Genomic DNA, 21,382 nt, shown 5'->3' with positions numbered 1-21,382 from the left:
CCCGGGGGGCCCTATATCCTCCACTGGTATTCCCACATCACAAACCGTGGACGATCTAAGGGATGAAATGGACATGCAAAGAATCCTCATCGACTCTCTGCAGGGCACACCGGCCGACACGCCGGCGCGGCGCAACGAGCTCAAGCAGGGTCTGCAGGATATCCAGCGAAGGCTTAATATGGCTTTGCGAGCACAGGCAGTCAATCGAGGTAAGTGCTTGCTGGTTTGTCACAGACGTTTACTGTGAGGGACGTTGGAGAAGTTCCTACGGTTCCCGTCACGGCGTCAAGCACGTCGCTCTCCATAGTAACGCAAACTGATTGCTTTCCCACTCTAGCATCCACGGCCACGACGCCACGTTCAGGTCCGTCACGGACTTCCAGCTATGGAAATGCAACCGCAAGCGATTCGTCCAGAAAGCGCACATTCAGCATGCACAATGGTGATGGTTCTAGCAGCCAACACGCAAGTGCCTCCAAATCTCGTCGGACAACCCCAAGCCCGAATGACTCGGACTTGGAAGATGCCTCCGAAATCATTGATCTTAGCGAGGTCACAGGGTCTGGCCGAGATTTTCTCAATCGGCAAAAGGCCGAAGCAGAACGGCTGCGACGTAGGCGAGAGCAGGAAGAGCGCGATGCAGCCTTCGCCAGGAGCTTGCAAGCAGATGTACCTGCAGAGGCGAGTAGCTCGCAACGCCCACGAAACAGCCAAGGCGATGGCCCGAGTGCGTTCGATCGCATCAGGCAGCCGGTCTTCTCACAGTCCAGTCCGTCGAGCCAAGAAACCAGCGGACCTTCATTCCCATCGCCTGTGCGGGCGTTGCCAACTCATCCCAGGACTAATCCATTACACCTGCCACCGAACCACACTCATGCGCCGCCTTCTTCGCACCAGGTCAAGCCATCCAGGATGCCAGGATCTTTCGATAGCGATGACGAGGGTTTCCTACCGTACAGCAGACCCCAGCCCAGCTCTCGGACCGTGGTTGATCTCACAGATTCGGACAATGAGGCTGATATCTCTGGCGGCTATCGTGCAGCAGCCGCAAGCGCCCGAGAAGCTGCTCTGCGGCGACAACAACAACCAAATCCAGGGTTTTCACATTACGCAGGCGTTAACTCAGGTTTTGGCAATGCCACATATGGACCTTCGCCTTTCGCACCTGCTATGACGGTATACGGCTCTGGTCCGCATCTTAACAATGCCAGCAACACAATAGCATATCCTAGCCCATACGGTGCATATGGTGCACGGCCTGGCTCCCTTGTTGGTGGATCAGCCAACCCACTTGACTTGTCTAGGCCAACCATGCCGTATTTGCCGTCAGCACTAGGAAGGCCACAGGATTACTCTAGGGGAGGAAGCACGCTGGCCAACATTATCGAACGAACGGCAAATATTGATTACAGCAGTGGACTGGACATATATGGTAACCCACTCGATGACCGGATCCGAGATTATATCCACGACGTAGTGGATGACCCGCGCAAGAACGAAGAGGAGATCCGGGAACTTCTCGCAAATATTCGACCAGACATGGACATCCCGCAAGAGGATCGCGAGGACGACCCGGTCGGGCTTAGATACCCGCTTTATCCCCACCAGCGCATTGCGTTGAAATGGATGGCGGGCCAGGAGGAAGACAGCAAGAAGGCCGGTGGAATCTTGGCCGATGACATGGGATTGGGCAAGACGATTTCCACACTCGCGTTGATCGTCAGTCGTCAGGCGCAGCCCGCACCTGGCCAGCGAACAATCAAGGTATGATGGCCGTGTCCACATTCAGCATACGCATGCTAACAAGAAACAGGCCAAAACGAACCTCATTGTTGGCCCCGTGGGGCTTATTCGTCAATGGGAGCGCGAAATTGCCAAAAAGCTCAAATCGACACACCGGCTCAGTGTCTTCCTCGCCCACGGTCGGAAATGCGTTTATGATGACTTACGCACGTTCGACGTTGTCTTGACTAGCTACGGCACACTTGGCTCGGAGATGTCGAAGCGAGACAAGTATGTCAAAGAGCAGGCACGGACTGGTCGTATGGTTGATAATGCCACCCTGAACAAATTGTGCCCAATGCTCGGACCCAACAGCACGTGGTATCGTGTGATACTGGACGAGGCGCAGTGCATCAAAAACAGCAAGACCTGGGCTGCCAAGGCTGCTTGTGAGCTCAAAGCACAATACCGCTGGTGTCTCTCAGGCACTCCCATGATGAACTCGGTAGACGAACTGTCTTCCCTGATTCAATTCCTGAGGATCAAACCTTACGATGATCCCAAGAAGTTCCGCGTGGTGAGTGGCTCATATCCCTCTTACCGGTTCAAGAAGCTGACCATTTGCAGGCATTCGGCTCGTTGAGTGCGAAACGCAACAGCTCTGGCGCAAGTCGCAACTCGGCAATGACGAGACTCCAAGCGACTCTGAAAGCCATCATGCTTCGCCGAACGAAGAAGTCGCAGTTGAATGGCAAACCAATCATCCAGCTGACAGAGAAGCACGAAGAAACAGTCCACGTTGTGTTCAACGACGATGAAGAAAAGTTCTACAGGGACCTCGAGCAGAACAGTCAGGTGCAATTCTCCAAATATCTTAAAAACGGCACCGTCGGCAAGCACTATACCAACATTCTCGCACTCCTCACACGTCTGCGGCAAGCATGTTGTCACCCCTTGCTACACATGCTTGACTTCTCGCAAGGTGGAAACGCCGAGATCTCGGAAGCTGATATGGAAAGACTTGCCGAGAGCTTAACACCGGACGTAATCAAGCGCATTCGGGAAACGGAAGAGTTCGAATGTCCTATCTGTATGGATGCGGTACAGAACCCATCTATCTTTGTGCCTTGTGGTCATGATACGTGCTCGGAATGCCTGGTTTGCCTAGCCAACGGATCGAATGAACAGGGAATTCAGGCAGGCAACGAGAACGCCAAAGCCACCTGCCCTGAATGCCGAGGTCCGGTCGACTTCCAAAAAGTCATCACACTCGACATATTCAAGCAGGTACACATGCCAGAAACGGTCAAGCCTGAGCCGTCGACTGCTGGTGGTGGCATTGACAAAGATGTCGACGGTTCGGACGACGACTCGGGCTCAGAGACGAACACTGATGATGACAGTGATGGATCGAGCACAGCCTCTGATGATGACGAAACTGACGAGGACGCTGATGAAGTGGATGCTAAGGGAAATCTCAGAGGCTTCATTGTGTCCGACGATGTTGATGAGGATTTCCTGGCTAAGAGCTCTGACACTGACGGCAGTGAGACCAAACCTGATATCGAAGCTGTAGCCGTCTCGGTCGCACGGAACGAGCGCAAGAAACGCAAGGCGAGCAAAGGATCAAAGAAGAAGGCCCACCGAAAGCGCAAGCACAACAGCAAGGACAAGGGCAAAGGCAAGGAGAAGGAAGATCCTGTCCAGCCACACATGCTGCGAAGCCTGCGTAAAGAGGCCTCGAAGAACCGTGAAGCCCACCGTCGGTATATGCGATATCTCAAGGAGATCTGGGAGCCGTCTGCCAAGGTGTCCAAATGCATAGAACTCATTGCAGACATCCAGAAGTCGGACGAGAAGACAATCATTTTCTCACAGTGGACGCTGCTCCTTGACCTTCTGGAGACGCCACTGAAGCACGAACTCGGCATTGGCTACCGTCGGTACGACGGCAGCATGTCGGCCAAGCAGCGCGACGCAGCAGCGGGCGAGTTCATGGAGCGATCGGATGTCAAAGTCATCCTGGTATCGCTGAAGGCCGGAAATGCAGGCCTAAACCTCACCGCGGCCTCGCAAGTCATCATTATGGACCCCTTCTGGAACCCCTACATTGAGATGCAGGCAGTTGACAGAGCCCACCGCATTGGCCAACAGCGAGATGTCAAAGTACACCGCATATTGGTGCAGGAAACGATTGAGGACCGCATTGTAGACCTTCAAGCCAAGAAGCGGGATCTGGTGGACTCTGCCCTGAGTGAGGAGGCCGCTAAGAACATCGGCCGCCTGTCCACCAAGGATCTCAGCTTCCTTTTCGGCATCACCTCTCGAAACAATTGAGTTCGCCCATCTGCGAGCACGTGGCACATTTTAGACACTTGCCACATGGTAGTCTTTTCTTTTGGTCACGATACACGAGCACTAGATTTGCAGAATTATGCGCAGACATCTTCTGAGAGAGGCTGCCGCGCGTGTGGGCCGATGGACTCTTTGGAAGTTTCGATGAGACACGGTAAATATCATATGTTAAGAGGGGTTACCGGGTCATGTTTAGACTTATTATCATGGTTACGACGCAGTTTCGTATGCATGGGGAGATTGGTGATTTGCTAGACATCAAGCAGTATTAGCCAGTTGGAGTGGTGGTATGCCTAGACGAGATAATATGAGCATTTTATTGAGGTCTACGGTCTTAATTTATGTGTTCTGGCCCTGGATGTGGGCTTTTGGCTTTGTCTATGACCATTCTCCCTCTGAGTTCTTTGTGATGTCGAGAACGGATCCCAGCAGTAGGACCGTAGGACCAAGTACCACGGCTCTAATTTTGGGTCTCGAAGAAATGGTTAGAATCAGATTCAGGGTTTAATCACAGCCTTCCGACGAGGATCTTTACAACCACGGCTTCGAGCCTGTCAGATTTCGTGGCGACCAGGTTGCGACCCTCTCCGGTGGTGTTACTGTGAGTTCCCTTGGTCTTGACCACCCTGTCTTGTCCGGTAGTCGTTGTCGTCGTTGTCGATCCCGGTTCCCCTCCTCCTCCTCCTCCTGCTGCTGCTGAAGCAGCCGAAGCCGGAGCCAAAGAAGTCCAGGTCCATCTTTGAGTCTTGGTCTCGGCACCATCATGGCCGTTGCCGATGCCGTCGCCACCACCCGGTGCCGTTCCGTCTGCACTGGTGTCATTACCGTCATCGTTGTTATTGTTGTTGCTATTGATGATGTCTGCGTTACTGCCGTTTGTGGCGTCTGACGGTCGTTTTCGAGCTGGAGGAGACGATGACGATGACGACGTCGACAACGATGATGATGAGGAACGCCACTGGCCTTCGCACTGCAGGACCAATGGGGTCGCTGAAGGCGGAGCAGCAGTAATAGCAGCAGCACTACTGCTACTGCTGGGCTCGGTGGTGGTGGTGCTGACTATGTCCGTGTTTGTGACAAAGCTGAGTCGGACCTCCCTATTGCCGTGGTCCGCCGTGATGACTGGGCCCGTGAATCCTTCGGACCGGCCAATGTCCGCTGTATTGGAAGCGGAGGCGCTGGAGGCGGCGGCGGCGTTGGCGGCGAGATTGTGTGAGAGCGCGCGCAAGGTGGCATTGCGCAGGTACGTCGTCAGGCTGGCCAGGTCTGGGTAGGCGTCGCCTGACGGCGGGTATGATGATTCTAGAGGGTTAGCGGCGGCGGCGGCGGCCCCGGTGGTGGTCGCTGGAAGTCTGCCTCCTGCCGCCGCGGCTGGAGACGTGGAGGAGGATGACGGCGGTGCCGCCTGGGGCGCGGCGAGGAGGACGCGTAGCTGCTGCCCGATCCAGGGTTGCATGAACGTCCTGCCGCGGATGTTGAGCCGGGCCTCGCTCGTGAGCACCAGCTCGGCCTGCAGGTCCATCGACGAGATGAGGTTGGCCGAGAGGATCTCGGACTTGGAGGCGCGGCGCACCTGGGCCTCCTGATGTGGCTGGATGGCCACGGGCTGTGCCGTCATGGTGTACGACGCTGTCGACACGCCGGCTCTCTGCAGCACGGACACGAGTTCGCCGAGGAAGCGTGCCAGGCCGTCGCAGGTGCTGATGTGTCTCGTGCGGGCAATCAGAGGACGCAGGAGCGAATATGGTGGAGTGGTCGGCGGAGCTCGGGCTGTGCTGATCTGCGTCCGGGTGCGGTAGTTTTGGCGATGCGCAAAAGACAGGAGGAAGTGTAGAACCATTGTCACCGAGTTGGCCAGGTCATGGTCCTTGTGGCCGGATCCCTGTTCCTCCTCGTCTTGCTCGTCAACAAGATCGTGGAGCGTCAGGATGATCTTTGTGTCCGGTCCAGTCTGGTAAGTGACCTCGGTGTCGGTCATCTGGACGCCGTATGAGAGCAGGGTTCGTGCCTCCCTGTTGAGCTCGTACCAGAGCTCCTGGGAGAAGGCTGTGTTTCTGGCCTCAAGCACCCGGTCTGGCAGTGGAGCGTCGTCCGGCGTGCGCCGCGGGATACGGGATTGGGCGGTAACGCCGCCGTTCCTCTCAACGGATACACGTATTCTCTGCGAACCGCGGCCAACGCGAGACGTGTCCAGACGGACAGTGCCGTCGTCTTGCCGTCGTAGGGGAGCCAGGCTCTGGTCTCTGAACTCGGGTGCGGCTTCCGAGAAGCCGAAGCGCACTCCCAGGGTGTGCTGGTCCTGTGGCAGGGAGCAGACGGCCCAGCCTTTGTCGCTGACGGCGAGCACGTCGGCCCAGTACTTTGCCTCGAGCTCCATCTCTTTCTCCAGGCGCTCGGCAGCGGCCATGACCGAGTCGACCATCTTGTTGAGGCCCATGACGCGCCATCCCGTGGCGACGGTGAGGTCGTTTTTTGTGCGCGCCTCGGTGACGTTGGAGTCGTGGAGCTTGGAGGCGCCGAGCGTGCCGATGCCCACGGCATCCCTCAGGGCTGTGGACAGGGTGGTGCCGGCCTGGACTGGCATTTCCTTTGAGAGGAGGAGCGAGATGGCGTCGAGGGCGAGCATGGCCGACTGGTGGGCATGGCTGCGAGAGACACGGACTGTTAGTATTGTTGTTGTTTACTCTGCTCAGGTGGTCGGCAAGACAGTCCAGACATACTCGCAACTCCGGAAGAACTCGTCGCGCGCGGCAATGGCGTCTTTTGTGTCCTCGTCGTCCTTGGTCTCGTCGTCGCCGTCGTCGCTGTCATCGTCGGAGGACGAAGAGTCGGGCTGGTCGAGGCCAGCGGTGTCGTCGAGTGCCTTGATGTCGTCGCGCAGCTTGTCCTCGGTGACGCTGCGGAAGCCGCCGGGCTCGGCATGGACGCGGGCGACAAACTCTGCGAGGTTCTTTGGCTTCTTGTCGCCGGTTGGCCAGGGCCGGAGGGAGAAGGGCGAAGCGGCCATGCTGAGGGCGCCCTGTGGGAGGCAGTCTTGTTTCTTGTTGTGTGGTGGTGACGGTGGCCTGTCGCCGCAGGGTCATGGGTGTCTGGGAGGAGGCATTGGGTGTGCAGAGTGACCCGTGCCTACTGCGTCGTCGTCGTCGTCGTGGTTGTCGTTGGCAGTGTCTATGGTTGTTTGGGTTCCTCTCACGTTCTCGTGGCTGCTGGTCCTCATTAGTTCCCAAGACCCCTGCAGCTCCGGTTCGTCGGGACTACAAAGCGACAGTGCGAATAGTGCGAATAGTGCCCAGTCAGACTGTATCCAGCTTCCACCTCCATGCTCAAAGTGTTACCTCCCATCAGCGTCTATGTCTTGCTTCTGTCCGGCTTCCCATGTTTTTGGGGCGAAGTCTCAGGCCCTAATCAGTCGGTCTGCCCTCGAACTGTGTCTTCCTTCCAGCTGGCGGCCGGGTGACTTTGCTGGTGGCGAAGGACCAAAGACCAGCAACACGCTTGGCTCACACGCGAGACATGAGCCAGCCAGCCAGCCATTGACCGGTGTGCACCTCAGCAAGGCCGCGGGAATGCAAGGGTTGGCCGCGATGAATGCCTGACAGGATTGCTGAGAGCTCGGAGCAAAAACACCAGCTCCCAATTGGCTGTGTGGGCACGGGAGGTGCTGCAGTAGCGCAATCGTCTGCTGCAAGTCGTGCTGTCATGGGCCGGAGCGGTGACGCCAGACGCGGAGGGCCCTGTCTGCGACTGCCGCAGAGACAAAAGCTCACGGCACACGACCAAGACGAGAGAGCCTTTTGGGAATATGCATGTTTGACTTTTTGTTTTTTCTTTTCTTTCTCATACATACATAAAAAGTCCGATCACATTCTCGCTGGCGATTATCCCTTATCTCTTGGCTCTATTGTTCAGTTTTTCGCTCTTCGAAGCTCGCCTCTTTGCCCATATACCACGGTGATCTGAGCTGTCGACATATCCTCAAGTCCCCTTGAGAAATATTGATCTGATACACCATCTTTACGCCCTTGACTTTCACCAAGCAGCAGCAAATTGTCAGCCATGTCGCCCTCGGCCCCAATGGCCAAGGTTCTCTCCACAGAGCCACTTGTACGCCCTGCCCTGCCTCTCCAGACATGGCCAAGAATGGAAGAACCAACAGACTGACTGGCCATTCCCTTTTCTGTAATCTAGGACCCGAAGGAGGCCAAATGGACAGAGCTAGTCAAGTAAGTACCTTGACACCTCGACACATATTCAGATTGCACAGCCCACGAAACGGAAGCCTCGCGGTTCAGACGGAGCATAATTGACACACGCCCACGTAATCTGTCACAGGCTCAACTACGCCGACCAGACGGGCGCCCACCGCACGTGGGAGTCGGCCGAGCGCACCACCCGGCCCGAGTCGTGCGGCGTGGACGGGGTCGGCATCGTCGCCATCCTGCGGTACCCAGAGGGCTGCAAACCTGCGCCGTCCTCGTCCTCGTCGTCCAGCAGTGGGAGTAGCAGTAGTACCGCCAACCATGTGAACCACACCAATGGAACCACTTACCACAATGACAACAACAACACGGCGAGAAGAGAAGAAGAAGAAGAAGAACAACGACAAGACGAACAAGACGACGAACAAGACGAGGGCCCACTAGTCGTCCTCCAGAAACAGTACCGCCCGCCCATAGACGCCATCTGCATCGAGTTCCCCGCCGGCCTGATCGACGCGGGCGAGGACCCGGAGCAGGCGGCCCTGCGCGAGCTGCGCGAGGAGACGGGCTACCACGGCACCCTGCTGCCCATGACCTCCGCCACCACCACGACAAGGGCCCCGACGACAAGGACACCGATAATGTTCAACGACCCGGGCTTCTGCAACACCAACCTCGTCATGGTCCACGTCGACGTCGACATGTCCCTGACCCAGAACCGGGACCCGAAGCCGGAACTCGAGGACGGCGAGTACATTGACTGCTTCACCGTGCCCCTGGGCCGGCTGTGGCGCGAGTGTGTCCGGCTCGAGAGAGAAGGGTACGCGATTGACGCCCGCGTCGGGGGCCTCGCCGAGGGGTGGGAGATGGCGAGGGCGTTTGGGTTTGGGGCTGCTGGGAAGGTGAGGTGAGGTTAGGAGGCGGTGACAAAGCGTGATGGAAAAGGGTCGGTTTGGCGGAAGGGGTGGAAGAGGCAAGATGACAGGACTGCGGGGAGAAAAAGAACCTTTGGAATATGTGAAGGCGAGAGAACGTAGCCAGACGGGTTGGATATGAAGGCGTGGTGTCCGTGGGTGCTAGATCAAGGAAAAAGAAAGATGACCCTGCCTTCTCGGGACAAGCCAGTACCCATGGGACGAAAAAGATATCACAGAGAGCTTCCGGTATCTATGTCCAAGGTATGGAAATGAAGGCTCGTGCGGCGAGGGTGAGCACGTCATGTGATACATCTAGGCATTACTTCCCTAAGGAATGATATATTTCGCGGTAATCGGCACCCACAATCAGTCAACTCGGGAGGATGAGTTATTAATTCTATTATTTGATGTGTCTATCGCTCAAAATCCAAACATCAACCAAAAGCCAAGACGAGAGCACATACGGCAGACAAGCTGCTAAAATACAGTGGTCGTGCAAACCAGAAACGCCGCGATCATAACCCATCCCACTTTTGCGAGGGGGAAAGAAAAGAGAAAAAATCCGAGAAACATCGTGTCAAATGAAGAGAGTCACTGGTGACTATCCCAAGGAGTTCACATCACAGCACCTGTTTTACAAATCCTCGTTTCCGTTGCACTGCTGCCAGATCTTGACACTGGAGATCTCCATGGCCGGCTGGGTCCAGGTGGGCAGCCACGTGTCGCGGGCGTTCCAGAAGTCCTTCTTGGCGTTGGGAGAGCCGTCGAGCCACGGCTTGCCGCTCTTGGAGTCCTGGAACCAGCCGTTGGTGCCGCCCACGGCGACGTTGAGGATCAGGAAGAAGCGCTGGTCAAAGGGGGCGTTCTTGTTGGGCGACTTGGCCCACGGGTTCTGCAGGAAGGTGCCGTTCGAGTTGGCGTTGGGGAAGCCGCCGCGGTCAAAGAGGTAGTCGTCAAAGTTGGTGTACAGAACCTGCAGCAGGCGCGAGTTGACATAGGTGAAGAGGTACTTCTCGGACCACTCGAGGCCAAACGTGTTGAAGCCGGCGCTGTACGTGGTGTGCAGGGCCGGACGCTTGACGTTGGTGCGCCACCAGGCGTCGTTGGCAACATCTGGGCCCCAGTGGAGAGCGCTTGAGGCAATGTTGTTGCCGCCCTGCTCGTAGGTGTAGTTGTTGCCACGGGCCTCGACAATGTCAATCTCGCCAGAGGCAGGCCAGGGGCCATACGTGTCGTCGACAGGCATCATCCAGATGGCGGGCCAGAGCCAGTCGCCCTTGGGCAGCTTGGCAGTGACCTCGACACGGCCGTACTTGATGGACACGCCCTTCCGCCCGTTGGTGGGCTTGGTGATGAGGCGACCAGACTTGGTGGGGGGGACAACACTGGAGTTGCCAGCAGTGGTGTTGGTAGCGGCAACGCAGTCATAGTAGTTGGTTGACGTGCAGATACCCTGGTCGAGCAGGTTGATTACGTTGTTGGTCTCCATCAAAGCAGGATCCTGGAGGGTCGGCTTGATGAAGAGATGGCCGTTCTCGACGTAGACGTTCTCGCCAGTGTTGGTGGTCTGCTCGAACTCGCCATTGCTTTGAAGGTGTTAGAGTGTCTCGGATGGGAGAGGTAGATCGAGGATACGTACCCAAAGCCGCCGACTTGGACTTCTTCCATCCACACGTCGCGGTTGAGGCCGCCAGAGAAGTTGTCATCAAGAACAGGGCAGTAGTTGTTCTTGACGACACTGCGGATACCATCCCAGACGAGGAAGCCTACAATGCGAGGAGAGATTAGTCGTTGTAAAATGAAGAGGGGCTTCATCAAGCATATGCGGCGGACTTACCAGAGAGAGCAATGCCGAGACCAAGGCCAATACAAGGCAGGATCGTCACCCACTTCTCCTTGGGGTCCTTCTTCTCGAGCCAGGGCTTCTCAACGTCCTCCTTCCTGACACGGCGAGAGTGGAAGTAGCGAGGAGCTGGAGGCGCAGACCGGCCGACACCGTACGAGTTATGACTGAAGCTGGACGGCGCCCTCGAGAACTCGGGGGACTGAAAGGGATCGTGAGGAGTCACGTTCTGCGAAGCATCGGTGGACTGGGCCATGCTGACGCTGAGGGCAGCGCTGGTGTCCACAAAGGGATCGCTCTTCTCTGTGAGGTGCGTGGCACGAGCAGAGTGCTGACTTGAGCGGTCCATTGTGATCTGATGTCACGACCAAGACGTCGTCAAGGCAAGGCTGTGATGGAGTTTGTGAATGTGTGAAGTGATGGGCAGCAGTCTTTGATGATGAATGAAGATGGAATGCAGAGACAAAGACGATGGCCGATTTGATGATTTCGGAACACTTGCTGTAGATTGTGTGTGAGAGAAGATGGAAGGATGATGGACGGGAAGAAAGAAGGCTCAGGCGAGGCCTAGATGTAGCATGCGAGTCTGAACCAAGACGACACTGCTTGCGGCGGGATTCTGGTGGGAGGTCTGATACCGCCCACCTGGAGAGCATGGCGCAGATGGCCGCTGGCGAGGCCAGAGCCGTTGAAGCCTGGAACCGCCCGCCCAGCCCGCGGAACGCAGCGGTGCTCAGGCGAGGCTGTCCCCAGCCACGAGTGTGAGAGTGGTGGGGGTGATCGAGAAGCTGCTCGAGGCGGCGCTAGACCGGTGGGCTCGATGGGCGGCAGCAACGGCGGCACCCACCCACTGGGCGGCGCCGTCTCTGGGCGCGCCACCCGCTCAGGCACCGCACCCACGGGACGGTGCCGGACAGCGGTGCAGTCTGGCTGCCATCAAATGGATGGATGGACGGCCACGGACACCGATTGGCTCACATCGCCAGGCACATGGAGACCGCCATAGGCTGGACATGGTGATGGAGCCGCAGTCAAGTCGCAATCGCCGCAAATCCACGTCTGCTTGTTGGCTGTCCCGCGAGCGCCGGATGCTTCATTGCCTGGACAGCCCCAGCCTTCGACTCGTATCTTGGAGCAGACTCGACGGCTTAGTCCCGAAACACGCCACGATGACCCCTGATAATGATTGGCGTGCATGATTGTTTGCCGTGTCCGCCACCGGTTGATCTGTATCGACGGCACAACTCCCTGCTCGCCAGCTGGTACCAAACCCTGCGTGGCTTCCTCGGAGCAGCATCGTGGCACGAGGCGGCCCAATCCGTCCACTCAAGCGACCAATCTCAAATGTACAGCTCGGGCAAGATCTGCGCGCGAGCCCGGCCTGCTGGCTTTGGCTTGCCTCCTAGTGCGAGCCATCGTCAGGGCACGGAACCTACTCGGGACGCATTAGCCAGGGGTAGAGCCGCGGCTTGCCATGGTGATTGTCACACACTCTGCGGCTCGAGGATGCAGCCTAAGGCTGAGCTGCATGCTTGTGACTGAGACTAGTGAAGTCAAAGCCGTCCAGCAAATGCAGCTCGACACGATCATGTCCCCTGGCAGCTGGCGGACTGCAGCTCGGGCCCGGTCCGCGGCCCCATTCCCTCGCGTTGACAATGCACTCTCATGCGGCTCTTTCAGGTTTGCTGCAAGCCGACGCCGTGATACGAGCTTCAAAGATTACGGCGTGACATGATGTGCTGTGCTCTCAAACTCAAACCGGATTGCGTGCATGCAGCATATCTGTCTGGTCTGGCAGATCCGCCTCCATCAGTAAACCATAGCACACTTGTCGTCCCCCAACAACATTCATCCGACCGTTGACAGCGTGCTGCTCCATCCTATCGAGATCCGAGCCCAGGTCTGCAGTCAATGACGTCGTTTACCGGACCAGCGACAATGGGGTGGCCCACTGCAAATTTCCCGTCAGGTTGGATGAGGGCAGCGTTGGATCGCTCGGCCATAGGTACAGTTCAAATAAGTCTAGCGCTTGGCAATTCCCCGTCACCGTTTGTGGGCCCAGCCAGGCGCTACGCTACTCGGCGGCGTTGTTTTTCATGTACTGTAAAAGTTCTGCACGACATCCGTGAAACAATGGGATTGACCCTGGTGATGTTTCCATGGGGCTTGCGTGGAGAGACAATTCTCGCAAGCACGATGGCCTTGTACTGACGCTGTGAGTCGATTCTACACTGGAGTTTGGGCGCTTGCCTTGACGATCCACAAGCCATTGGCAATTGATACGGGACACTGCATCACTACTGGGATGTAGAACAAGACTGGCGCTCCGCAGTGGTCTCCAGACATACAGACGTGTTTCGGCCATATGACGCTGCAGTTGGCTTGATTGTGACAAATATCGAGAAATCTTGGTGTTCTGCCATTTATGACAATGAGGCTCCCTCGATTGCCAGTCGCCCGACCGTAAAGGATTGGCCCAAAAAGTGGTCCCCGAAGGCTGCCAGAGGCTTGCGGAAGGCGGCGCTCCGTAGGCTGACTAGTCGTCATCCCTAACGGTCCGTATCCGTGTTACCGCCTGCGCCAGCAAGATCGAGCTATCGTGGTGGGCGGCGAGCCGCAGCAGTGGGGCGCGCTAGAACGGACTGCCGAGCTAGGCCGCAGGCTAGATGGCACGGCGGCTGATGGCCACTTCAGGCACACCGTAACGACTCTACCGGCCCAGTGTTGCATGCAGCGCCATGCTTTACTATTTTTGGTTGGGAGGGTAGGAGAGGATAGGACCCTGTGACAGGTGGCCGCCTGGCGTCAACGTCGAACTGCTTGCTGCCAAGGCCATGCAGCTGCCGACTCGCCAGCATCTGGACTCCCATCTCTTTGGCCCTGAGCGTTGTACATAGCAATGCATAACGCCACGACCAACAGTCCCAGCGGCTGGGCTGGGGCCACGGGGTGGATATTGAGCGCGCGTGGTAGAATGGGCCGGATCTGCACCAGGGGGCCCTAGCCCTGGCCCTGACCCTCCCTCGTCGATGTGGTGGAGTGTTCCGCGAGTTGTGGGGCCCTGGAAGACGACGACATGCGGCCCGCCCGTAGAATTGCCCGTGAAGATGATGCCAGTGGGCGTGAGAGCGGTGCTGGCATGCTGGCGTGCTGCAATGCATGCTGCGATGCGTGCTGTGATGTGATGCAGCCAGGAAGTATATCAGTGACAGCCAGCTGGGCATGCTTGGATGCAGATACGGAGCGGGAAGGCGCATTCCAATTGGCAACATCAGCTGGTCGTGGGGGGCAGGCGGCAGCTGTGGCCTCAGGCCAGCCAGCCAGCGCACATGGCACGGACAACTTGCAGCAGCACTCGGGTACGTATCCAGGCACATCCATTGACTGGATTGACCAGATGCAGGTGCTCATGCTCGAAATGCTGCAGATGGGAATCACTGCAGCGACCGCATCCACCCTTCACAGACTGGCAGCTGCTGTGTTTGGCCAGGCGCGGCGGGACACGTACCTGCGCTACGTGCTGCACGGCTCCGATCCGGGCTAGCCTCGCCACCAGCGCAACGACTCCTCTGCGGTGCATGCAGACCGCCATCACCAGCCGTCCAGTGTCACCCACTCGCTTGTCCTCCCGTACCGCAACTGCCGTCTGGGAGCGTCGTCCTGCCTGCCCACTAGCTCTCCGGCCAGGTAACACGCCTGCCAGGGGGAGGGTCTCCATGGCGACATCGCGACTACCATCGTACACGCGCACGCCCACCGGTCGCCCTGATGTGTTCCTCCCCATGCCATGCCACACCCCTAGCTTGACGCTCCTCGGCTCTACCGGCGGCCGGGCTCCCCTCACAGGTGGCTTCAACCAGACTTGGCTACAGCATCAGGACCAATCCATTGTTGACTGTGGGCGCCGGTGGACCCAGCGACAGAGCGGCAGCACCCAGCCACGGCACCGTCTCAGTTCGATCGTGCTCTGTTGCGATGGCCCCAAGGCCGACCGAGCTAGAGATGGTCGACGTCTGCAGTCGGCAGCGGCCGGCCCAACAAAGCATCACGCCTGTTTCGAGCCGCTTTCCAGCTCCCGCGTGGTACCTGCATCGCTTCGTTCTTGGGCATCCTGTCCCACTTGGTGCACGCCGCCAGTCCAGTCCAGTGGCTGGAAGCTCGACTCATATCTCACATTCCCTACCTTCCTGTAAGTCCTCTCGGTCCATAATGTTATGAGTCTTCTTCCCCGCCCCTCTCTCTGCCGCTCTCTTCCCGACCTTCTCTTGTCATCTAGACATCAACTTCCATTTACTTTGGGGTTGACATTGCAACTACAAGAACCCGATATACTTCTTCAACTAGTCCTCATTTGGTGCGAAGACACGGAGAGGAACTGCGTCCCAAGTTCCTCGCCATCTATTTGAGCTCGCGGTAGGCTCACTTCGGCAGCCAAGCACAGCATCAAAAGTCTGCTCAGGATGGGTCTCAAAAGTTACTTCCTGCCTGGTGCGCCAGCAGCTCCGGCAGGCTCGACCTCTCCGTCACAGACAACTGCAGATGGCAATGCGCAGCCTTCTCGCCCATCCGCTCTCGAGCACGCTCATCACCTGCGTAATCCCTCAAAGCACCTCAGGGCTCCTTCCATCTCGGGAAAATCGACACGATCCCTGGCCAGCTCCATCTTCGTGGAAGACATCAGACACGAGGTCGTCGTCAACTATCTCTACCAGAACCAGATGGGAAAGAACTGGATCGTTGATGGCAGTGGCGAAGTAGAAGGAGCCCTCGTACGTCGGGCACGGAATGACTATGTTGCCTGCCCGGATGGGCTGGGCGACTCGCCGTTTGCATCCGCGATCATGACGCTCAATGTCCCCGTAAGTCAAAGCTGTTTTCAAGGTCGAATCCACCAGGGATTTGAAAATTAACAGAATCACCACTCTAACGGAGTGCAGTGTGCCATGACTGTCAATTCTCGTACCATCAAGACCTTGTTGACATGGTGCCCTGAGGCCGAAAAGGTGCCGATGCTCAATGGCCTCCAAGTTCAAATCCTGCCTACAATTCACGACCTCCCAAGAGCGCGCAAGCACCAATACGCGGCCTTCATTGCTTCGGAAGCCTTGTTGGTCGTCTGGGACGACGACCCGATGCGCATCTTCGACCGCGCGTGTAAGATCGAGAACGAAATCATGGAGCTGATCTATGGAGGCAGCGACGACGAAGACGATGACGACGCAGACGACAGCATCGCCGAAAAGAAGAAGCAGCACGATGTCACCGAGGTCGAGATCGACGAGGAGAGTGGCCAGGCCAAGCCTGAAGCACGACCTGTTCACATGATCAACACGTACTTCGTGTCTGTCGTTCTCTGCCTCATCACCGTCACCCTCGGTGCTGCCTGGCGGCAGCTGGCGATCGCGACCATGGTAGACCAAAACTACATACGACTTTGCCTGGTCCTTCTGGGCCCCGTTCAAGTCTTCTTCACTCTCTTCTTCGCTCAGGTCATTGTAGGCTGCATCGCCCAGTGTGTAGGCCCCATCAAGCAGCTCAAAACCAACTCCAAGTTCTACTCCGCAAAGCCGCCGCCTCGGTTGCGGTCAAACATCCTTCCTCATGTCACAGTGCAATGCCCTGTGTACAAGGAGGGATTGGCTGGTGTCATCCTGCCGACCGTCCGATCTCTGAAGAAGGCCATCAGCACGTATGAGCTGCAAGGTGGCTCTGCCAATATTTTCATCAATGATGATGGCCTGCAGCTTCTCAGCGAGGAGGAGCGGAGGGATCGCATTGAATTCTACGCTGACCATTCCATCGGCTGGGTTGCGCGTCCTCGTCATGGCGAGGACGGCTTCCTGCGTCGTGGAAAGTTCAAGAAGGCATCAAACATGAACTTTGCCATGATGATCTCTTGCAACGTTGAGGAAAAGCTGGCTGCAGTCGAGAGAAACCCGGAATGGAGCCAGAACGACGAAGCAGAGGCGTACGAGCAGGCGCTGAAGGAGGTCGTCCAGGAGAACGGCCGCGCTTGGGCTGATGGAAATATCCGCATTGGTGACTACATTCTCATCAGTAAGTTTCTGTCCGCCTCGTCACCATGTCTACGCGCGGACAGCTGCTAATCTCGAATAGTCGACTCGGACACCCGGGTGCCAGAAGACTGCCTCCTCGACGCTGTCTCAGAAATGGAGCAGTCGCCTGATGTTGGTATCATGCAGTTCTCTTCAGGCGTCATGCAGGTTGTCCACACGTACTTTGAGAACGGCATCACCTTTTTCACCAACCTCATCTACTCTGCCATCAGATACACTGTAGCCAACGGCGACGTCGCGCCTTTCGTTGGCCACAACGCCATCCTTCGCTGGAGTGCCATTCAGCAGGTCAGCTATTTCGACGAAGACAACTACGAGAAATTCTGGTCAGAAAGCCACGTCTCGGAAGACTTTGACATGTCTCTCCGTCTTCAGTGCGCCGGATACATCATTCGCCTCGCCGCCTGGGCTGGTGAAGGATTCAAGGAGGGCGTCTCGCTTACCGTTTACGACGAGCTTGCTCGCTGGGAAAAGTACGCCTACGGTTGCAACGAGCTGCTTTTCCACCCGATCCGAACCTGGCTCTGGAGGGGTCCTTTCACACCTCTGTTCCGGCGCTTCTTGTTTTCCAACATCCGTCTCACTTCCAAGATCACTGTCATTTCCGTAAGTCCTAATGTGCCCCAACCTTCCTCTCGGTCTCTTACTAATCAACTCGCAGTACATTGGCACATACTATGCCATCGGTGCGGCGTGGCTCCTGACAACGGTCAACTACTTCGCCATGGGCTGGTTCAATGGGTACCTTGACAAGTATTATCTGGACTCGTGGCAAGTGTGGTTCTCAATCATCATCGTCTTCAACGGCCTTGGCAACATCGGCTTGGCAGCGATGCGCTGGAGATCTGGCCAGGGCAAGCTGTTTGCCTGCTTGATCGAGAACTTCAAGTGGACCTTGCTCTTCGCCATCTTCCTTGGCGGTCTGTCTCTTCACGTCTCCCAGGCCCTGTTAGCCCATATGTTTGAGATCAACATGACCTGGGGCGCGACCGCCAAGGAGGCCGAGTTCTCCAACTTCTTCATCGAGGTGCCCAAGGTGCTCAAGAAGTTCAAGTGGTCCATGCTCTTCTCATGCACCTTCATCGCCATCATGATCATCTTCGCCAAGGCCCCTTTCATCCCGTACGACTGGCGCATCACCGACTTTGTCGCTATCCTCCCCATGAGCACCGTTGTCGCGAGCCACCTCCTGCTCCCGATCGCCTTGAACCCTGCCATTATGGTCTTCTCGTGGTAGACGTGGCATGCCACGCCCGGTGGCGGGGTTACAACACCCGGCGGAAACTGTTTGTTGCCGTTATTTTGAGGCGTTATTGGTTGGAAATCTGAAAAAATTATGTTTTCGCGTTCTGGTTCTTAGATATTCAGTTGCAGTTTTAGACTTGACTGGACTTTTTCCACCGCCAATGTGGCGGTTTGCATACGACTTCCCAGCAATCATGATAATTTTAATTCCGAATCATTTTTATGCAACGGTGCTAACAAGGTCAAACGTGACATTGACAACATGGCATAAACCTCGGACCTGTCAAGTACAGTACGGGGTGAAAGGATATAGCTCGTGCCGTCATTGTGATTGAATTTGGATTATTACGCCTTGGAACCGCCTCACCCTAGGCTGATCGTCCCATGTTGATATCTCTAATAACAAAACTCCATCTATCCCCTAATGCATAGGCAACTTGTGGAATCAAAACCACAGCAGCTCGTGTCAGCTTGTAAAGCAGCGCAGAGGCTACGCGCGCCTCGTCTAACACACCCCGCCACTGCGCGACGCCCTACTTGGCCACTGGCCATTTGGCATGGGAGCAGTCGCACCATGGGTATCGCTGCGACACCTGCTCGCGCTGGTGTACGCGTGTACGACAGGACGCCCCGAGCCGACTGTCCTAACACCTCAATCGTGCAAGACGTCATTGCGGCATTGCCTGCTGTCTCTATTCTTTATTTCTCTGTGGCACGCCAATGCGCCATTTCAGAGCTGGTCCTTCAGGGCGTTGTTGGTGGGCGCATCGAGCGGCTGACCCTCGGGGGTAACGTAGGCCTTGGTCATGCCGCCGTCCACAACCATCTCGTGGCCGTTGACGAAGCTGGCCTCGTCGCTGGCCAGGAACAAGACTGCCTGAGCCTGCTCCACAGCCTCACCGAACCGGCCGGAGGGGAAGTGAATCTCGCGGCGCATCCGCTTGGGCTTGTCGTCACCGAGCCAGTCCTGGAGCAGAGGGGTGTTGAGGGGCGCCGGGCACAGGCTGTTGAAGCGGATTCCTTCGCGCGCATGGACAATGGCGAGTTCGCGGGTCAGGGCGAGGACGGCGCCCTTGGAGGCGGTGTAGGCGAGCTGGGGCGTGGCGGATCCGACAAGCGCGACGACGGAGGCTGTGTTGATGATGCTTCCCTTGGTCTTCTTGTGCTTGCGCATGGAGAGAACTGCGTGCTTGCAGCCGTACCAGACACCCTTGACGTTGATGTCCATGGTCAGGTCCCAGATGTTCTCTGGGGTGCCGACGGCATCGTCATCCTTGGCGTGCATGATGCCGGCGTTGTTGAAGATGATGTCGACGCCACCCCAGGCGTCCGCAGCCTCGACCATGGCCTTGACCTGGTCTTCCTTGCTCACATCGCAGAGCTGTTGCGAAGAGTTAGAGTTAGGATGCAGTGCAATGAAGTGGTCAAGGGGACAGCGTAAAACGTACGATAGTCTCGAGACCGCCGACGGTGGGCACAAGCTGCTGAACCTTGGCCTTGGCCTTTTCCAGCGCAGGGGCGGAGATGTCAGAGAGAATGACCTTGGCGCCCTCCTTGGCGAAGAGAATCGCCGTCTCAAGACCGATGCCACTGGAAGGGGTGTTTGTCAGCCTCGCGATCGAGGGTTACGACTTTGGCGCGGGAGCGGCGCAGAGGCGTTAGGAAGGCATGGTGAGTGCTTGACGGCTGACATACCCAGCAGCTCCGGTGATGATGGCATTCTTGCCAGCGAGGCGGCCGTTGGGAGCGGTGGAACCCATTGCGAGTCTGAGGCGGTGGGCAGCGTTGGCGGATGTTGGCTATGAATGGCAGACGGCGAGCGTGCTGGTGGTACGTGTCTGTGTAAAGACGAGAGACGTGGGTGATGGTCGTGGTTGAGGTAGAAGGAGAAGTTGCCAGAGAAGAAGGATACGCAGAAGGACGCTCTTCACAGCAGGAATACAGGAACGGGCCAGGGAATGATGGGGTTCTTTGTCATGTGCAACCCGGGGGCGATAAGGAAAGTGCTATACGTGCATAGTTGACGATCCCGCAGCCGGCGCGCGTGGACCCTTATCTGGAGGCGATGGAGGGGCGCGGTGCGTGCTGATGCGCCCCGCGGCGTCCGACAACGGACCCGCCGGGATGCGCAGAGACGCTAATGACACGTGCGGAAGATGGCTTCCTCGCTGGCGGTGACCGCCTTAGGTAACCATGGCGTTGTTCCCTGCTCATCGGCTGCTGCTTCACCACCGCCACCCCGGCCGCTGGACCTTTGCGAATGCGACTCTGGGCGTGAGTCTGGACTCGTCCTCAACAGGCTGTGGCATGGCTGCAGCTGCCGATCTGGGGTCCCCGTGCTGGCCGGGGTGCGCCAATGTCCTTGTTGCCGCGCGCTGAGCTGAGCCCGCTGCCTCTCGGCCGTGGTGTCGGATGCTGGCGGGGTCCTGACTGTCCGTGCTGGCAACCAAGTACGTAACACGATAGGAGCGTGTGGGTTGTGCGTGGAGATGGCGATGGGTCGTATCGTGGGCCTGACCTGGTGGGCATGAATCGCGGTGCTCAGGCCATGGTCGAGACAGGAGGAGTGTTGGGTGAGAGAGGGAGGGGCCCAGTCGGCCCGCTGCTCAAGTCAGGGCACATGTTGAGTTGAGTTGAGTCAGGCCATTCCAGGTGGTCGAGCCAGGAGGTGAGGCTGCTGCTCTGGTGGCGACATGTCCTTGTCTGTGGATGAGTGCGTATATCTGGGGATATGCAGAGAGAGGTGAGGCAGGCAGGCAGGATGCACGAGAGCAGAGTTTCCGGAGCTGAGAGATCCATGGATGCCATTGGGGGAGGGCCCTTATCGGAGGAGGTGCAGCAAGATGTCGGAAGGCGCAAGGGCCAGGGCTGGTCCTTCCTCCTCTCGCTCTGAGTGGCCCTGTCGATCTGCCGACATCGAAAGGGGGGGGGACATGCAGCATCAACTATCCGCTCCTCCAACGATCAGAGCATAGGTGCTAGGTACACGACATGGCACTTGCCGTGCCAGAAGCGGCAGCCAAG

The 21,382-nt window shown here is 57.3% G+C and overlaps 7 protein-coding genes across 7 annotated transcripts; 3 read left to right on the top strand and 4 right to left on the bottom strand.

Annotated features, from left to right (window-relative positions):
• Positions 1 to 67: 67 nt before the first annotated feature.
• On the top strand, positions 68 to 4,059 carry B0I36DRAFT_358850 (SNF2 family N-terminal domain-containing protein; the record flags this gene model as incomplete). Its single annotated transcript, XM_046158032.1, has 4 exons — positions 68 to 209; positions 338 to 1,764; positions 1,814 to 2,299; positions 2,350 to 4,059. The coding sequence occupies 4 exons, from the start codon at positions 68 to 70 to the stop codon at positions 4,057 to 4,059; spliced, it is 3,765 nt and encodes a 1,254-aa protein (XP_046016223.1).
• Positions 4,060 to 4,585: 526 nt separating this feature from the next.
• Positions 4,586 to 7,084, bottom strand: B0I36DRAFT_358849 (subunit 17 of mediator complex-domain-containing protein; the record flags this gene model as incomplete). Its single annotated transcript, XM_046158031.1, has 2 exons — positions 4,586 to 6,722; positions 6,798 to 7,084. 2 exons carry the CDS (start codon positions 7,082 to 7,084, stop codon positions 4,586 to 4,588), a joined length of 2,424 nt encoding a protein of 807 aa, XP_046016222.1.
• Positions 7,085 to 7,833: 749 nt separating this feature from the next.
• On the top strand, positions 7,834 to 9,561 carry B0I36DRAFT_380378 (NUDIX hydrolase domain-like protein). Its single transcript, XM_046160815.1, has 3 exons — positions 7,834 to 8,181; positions 8,266 to 8,300; positions 8,410 to 9,561. Exons 1-3 carry the CDS (start codon positions 8,134 to 8,136, stop codon positions 9,185 to 9,187), a joined length of 861 nt encoding a protein of 286 aa, XP_046016221.1. The 5' UTR covers positions 7,834 to 8,133; the 3' UTR covers positions 9,188 to 9,561.
• Positions 9,562 to 9,827: 266 nt separating this feature from the next.
• On the bottom strand, positions 9,828 to 11,292 carry B0I36DRAFT_236945 (concanavalin A-like lectin/glucanase domain-containing protein; the record flags this gene model as incomplete). Its single annotated transcript, XM_046149503.1, has 3 exons — positions 9,828 to 10,779; positions 10,833 to 10,959; positions 11,031 to 11,292. 3 exons carry the CDS (start codon positions 11,290 to 11,292, stop codon positions 9,828 to 9,830), a joined length of 1,341 nt encoding a protein of 446 aa, XP_046016220.1.
• Positions 11,293 to 15,496: 4,204 nt separating this feature from the next.
• Positions 15,497 to 18,350, top strand: B0I36DRAFT_238011 (glycosyl transferase family group 2-domain-containing protein; the record flags this gene model as incomplete). The annotated part of the gene is made up of 4 exons (XM_046149574.1): positions 15,497 to 15,895; positions 15,974 to 17,093; positions 17,154 to 17,719; positions 17,775 to 18,350. 4 exons carry the CDS (start codon positions 15,497 to 15,499, stop codon positions 18,348 to 18,350), a joined length of 2,661 nt encoding a protein of 886 aa, XP_046016219.1.
• Positions 18,351 to 19,088: 738 nt separating this feature from the next.
• B0I36DRAFT_345262 (short chain dehydrogenase reductase) lies at positions 19,089 to 20,118 on the bottom strand (the record flags this gene model as incomplete). The annotated part of the gene is made up of 3 exons (XM_046156340.1): positions 19,089 to 19,739; positions 19,807 to 19,948; positions 20,054 to 20,118. 3 exons carry the CDS (start codon positions 20,116 to 20,118, stop codon positions 19,089 to 19,091), a joined length of 858 nt encoding a protein of 285 aa, XP_046016218.1.
• A 508-nt stretch (positions 20,119 to 20,626) lies between these two features.
• B0I36DRAFT_313323 (uncharacterized protein) lies at positions 20,627 to 21,086 on the bottom strand. Its single transcript, XM_046152605.1, has one exon. The coding sequence runs from the start codon at positions 20,885 to 20,887 to the stop codon at positions 20,651 to 20,653; it is 237 nt and encodes a 78-aa protein (XP_046016217.1). The 5' UTR covers positions 20,888 to 21,086; the 3' UTR covers positions 20,627 to 20,650.
• Between the last annotated feature and the right edge of the window lie 296 nt (positions 21,087 to 21,382).

This window comes from Microdochium trichocladiopsis, assembly GCF_020744255.1.
Source record: "Microdochium trichocladiopsis strain MPI-CAGE-CH-0230 chromosome Unknown B0I36scaffold_2, whole genome shotgun sequence".
Classification (NCBI taxonomy): Eukaryota; Fungi; Ascomycota; class Sordariomycetes; order Xylariales; family Microdochiaceae; genus Microdochium; species Microdochium trichocladiopsis.
The sequence above is the reverse complement of the archived record's forward strand: the minus strand, read 5'-3'. Positions and strand labels throughout refer to the sequence as shown.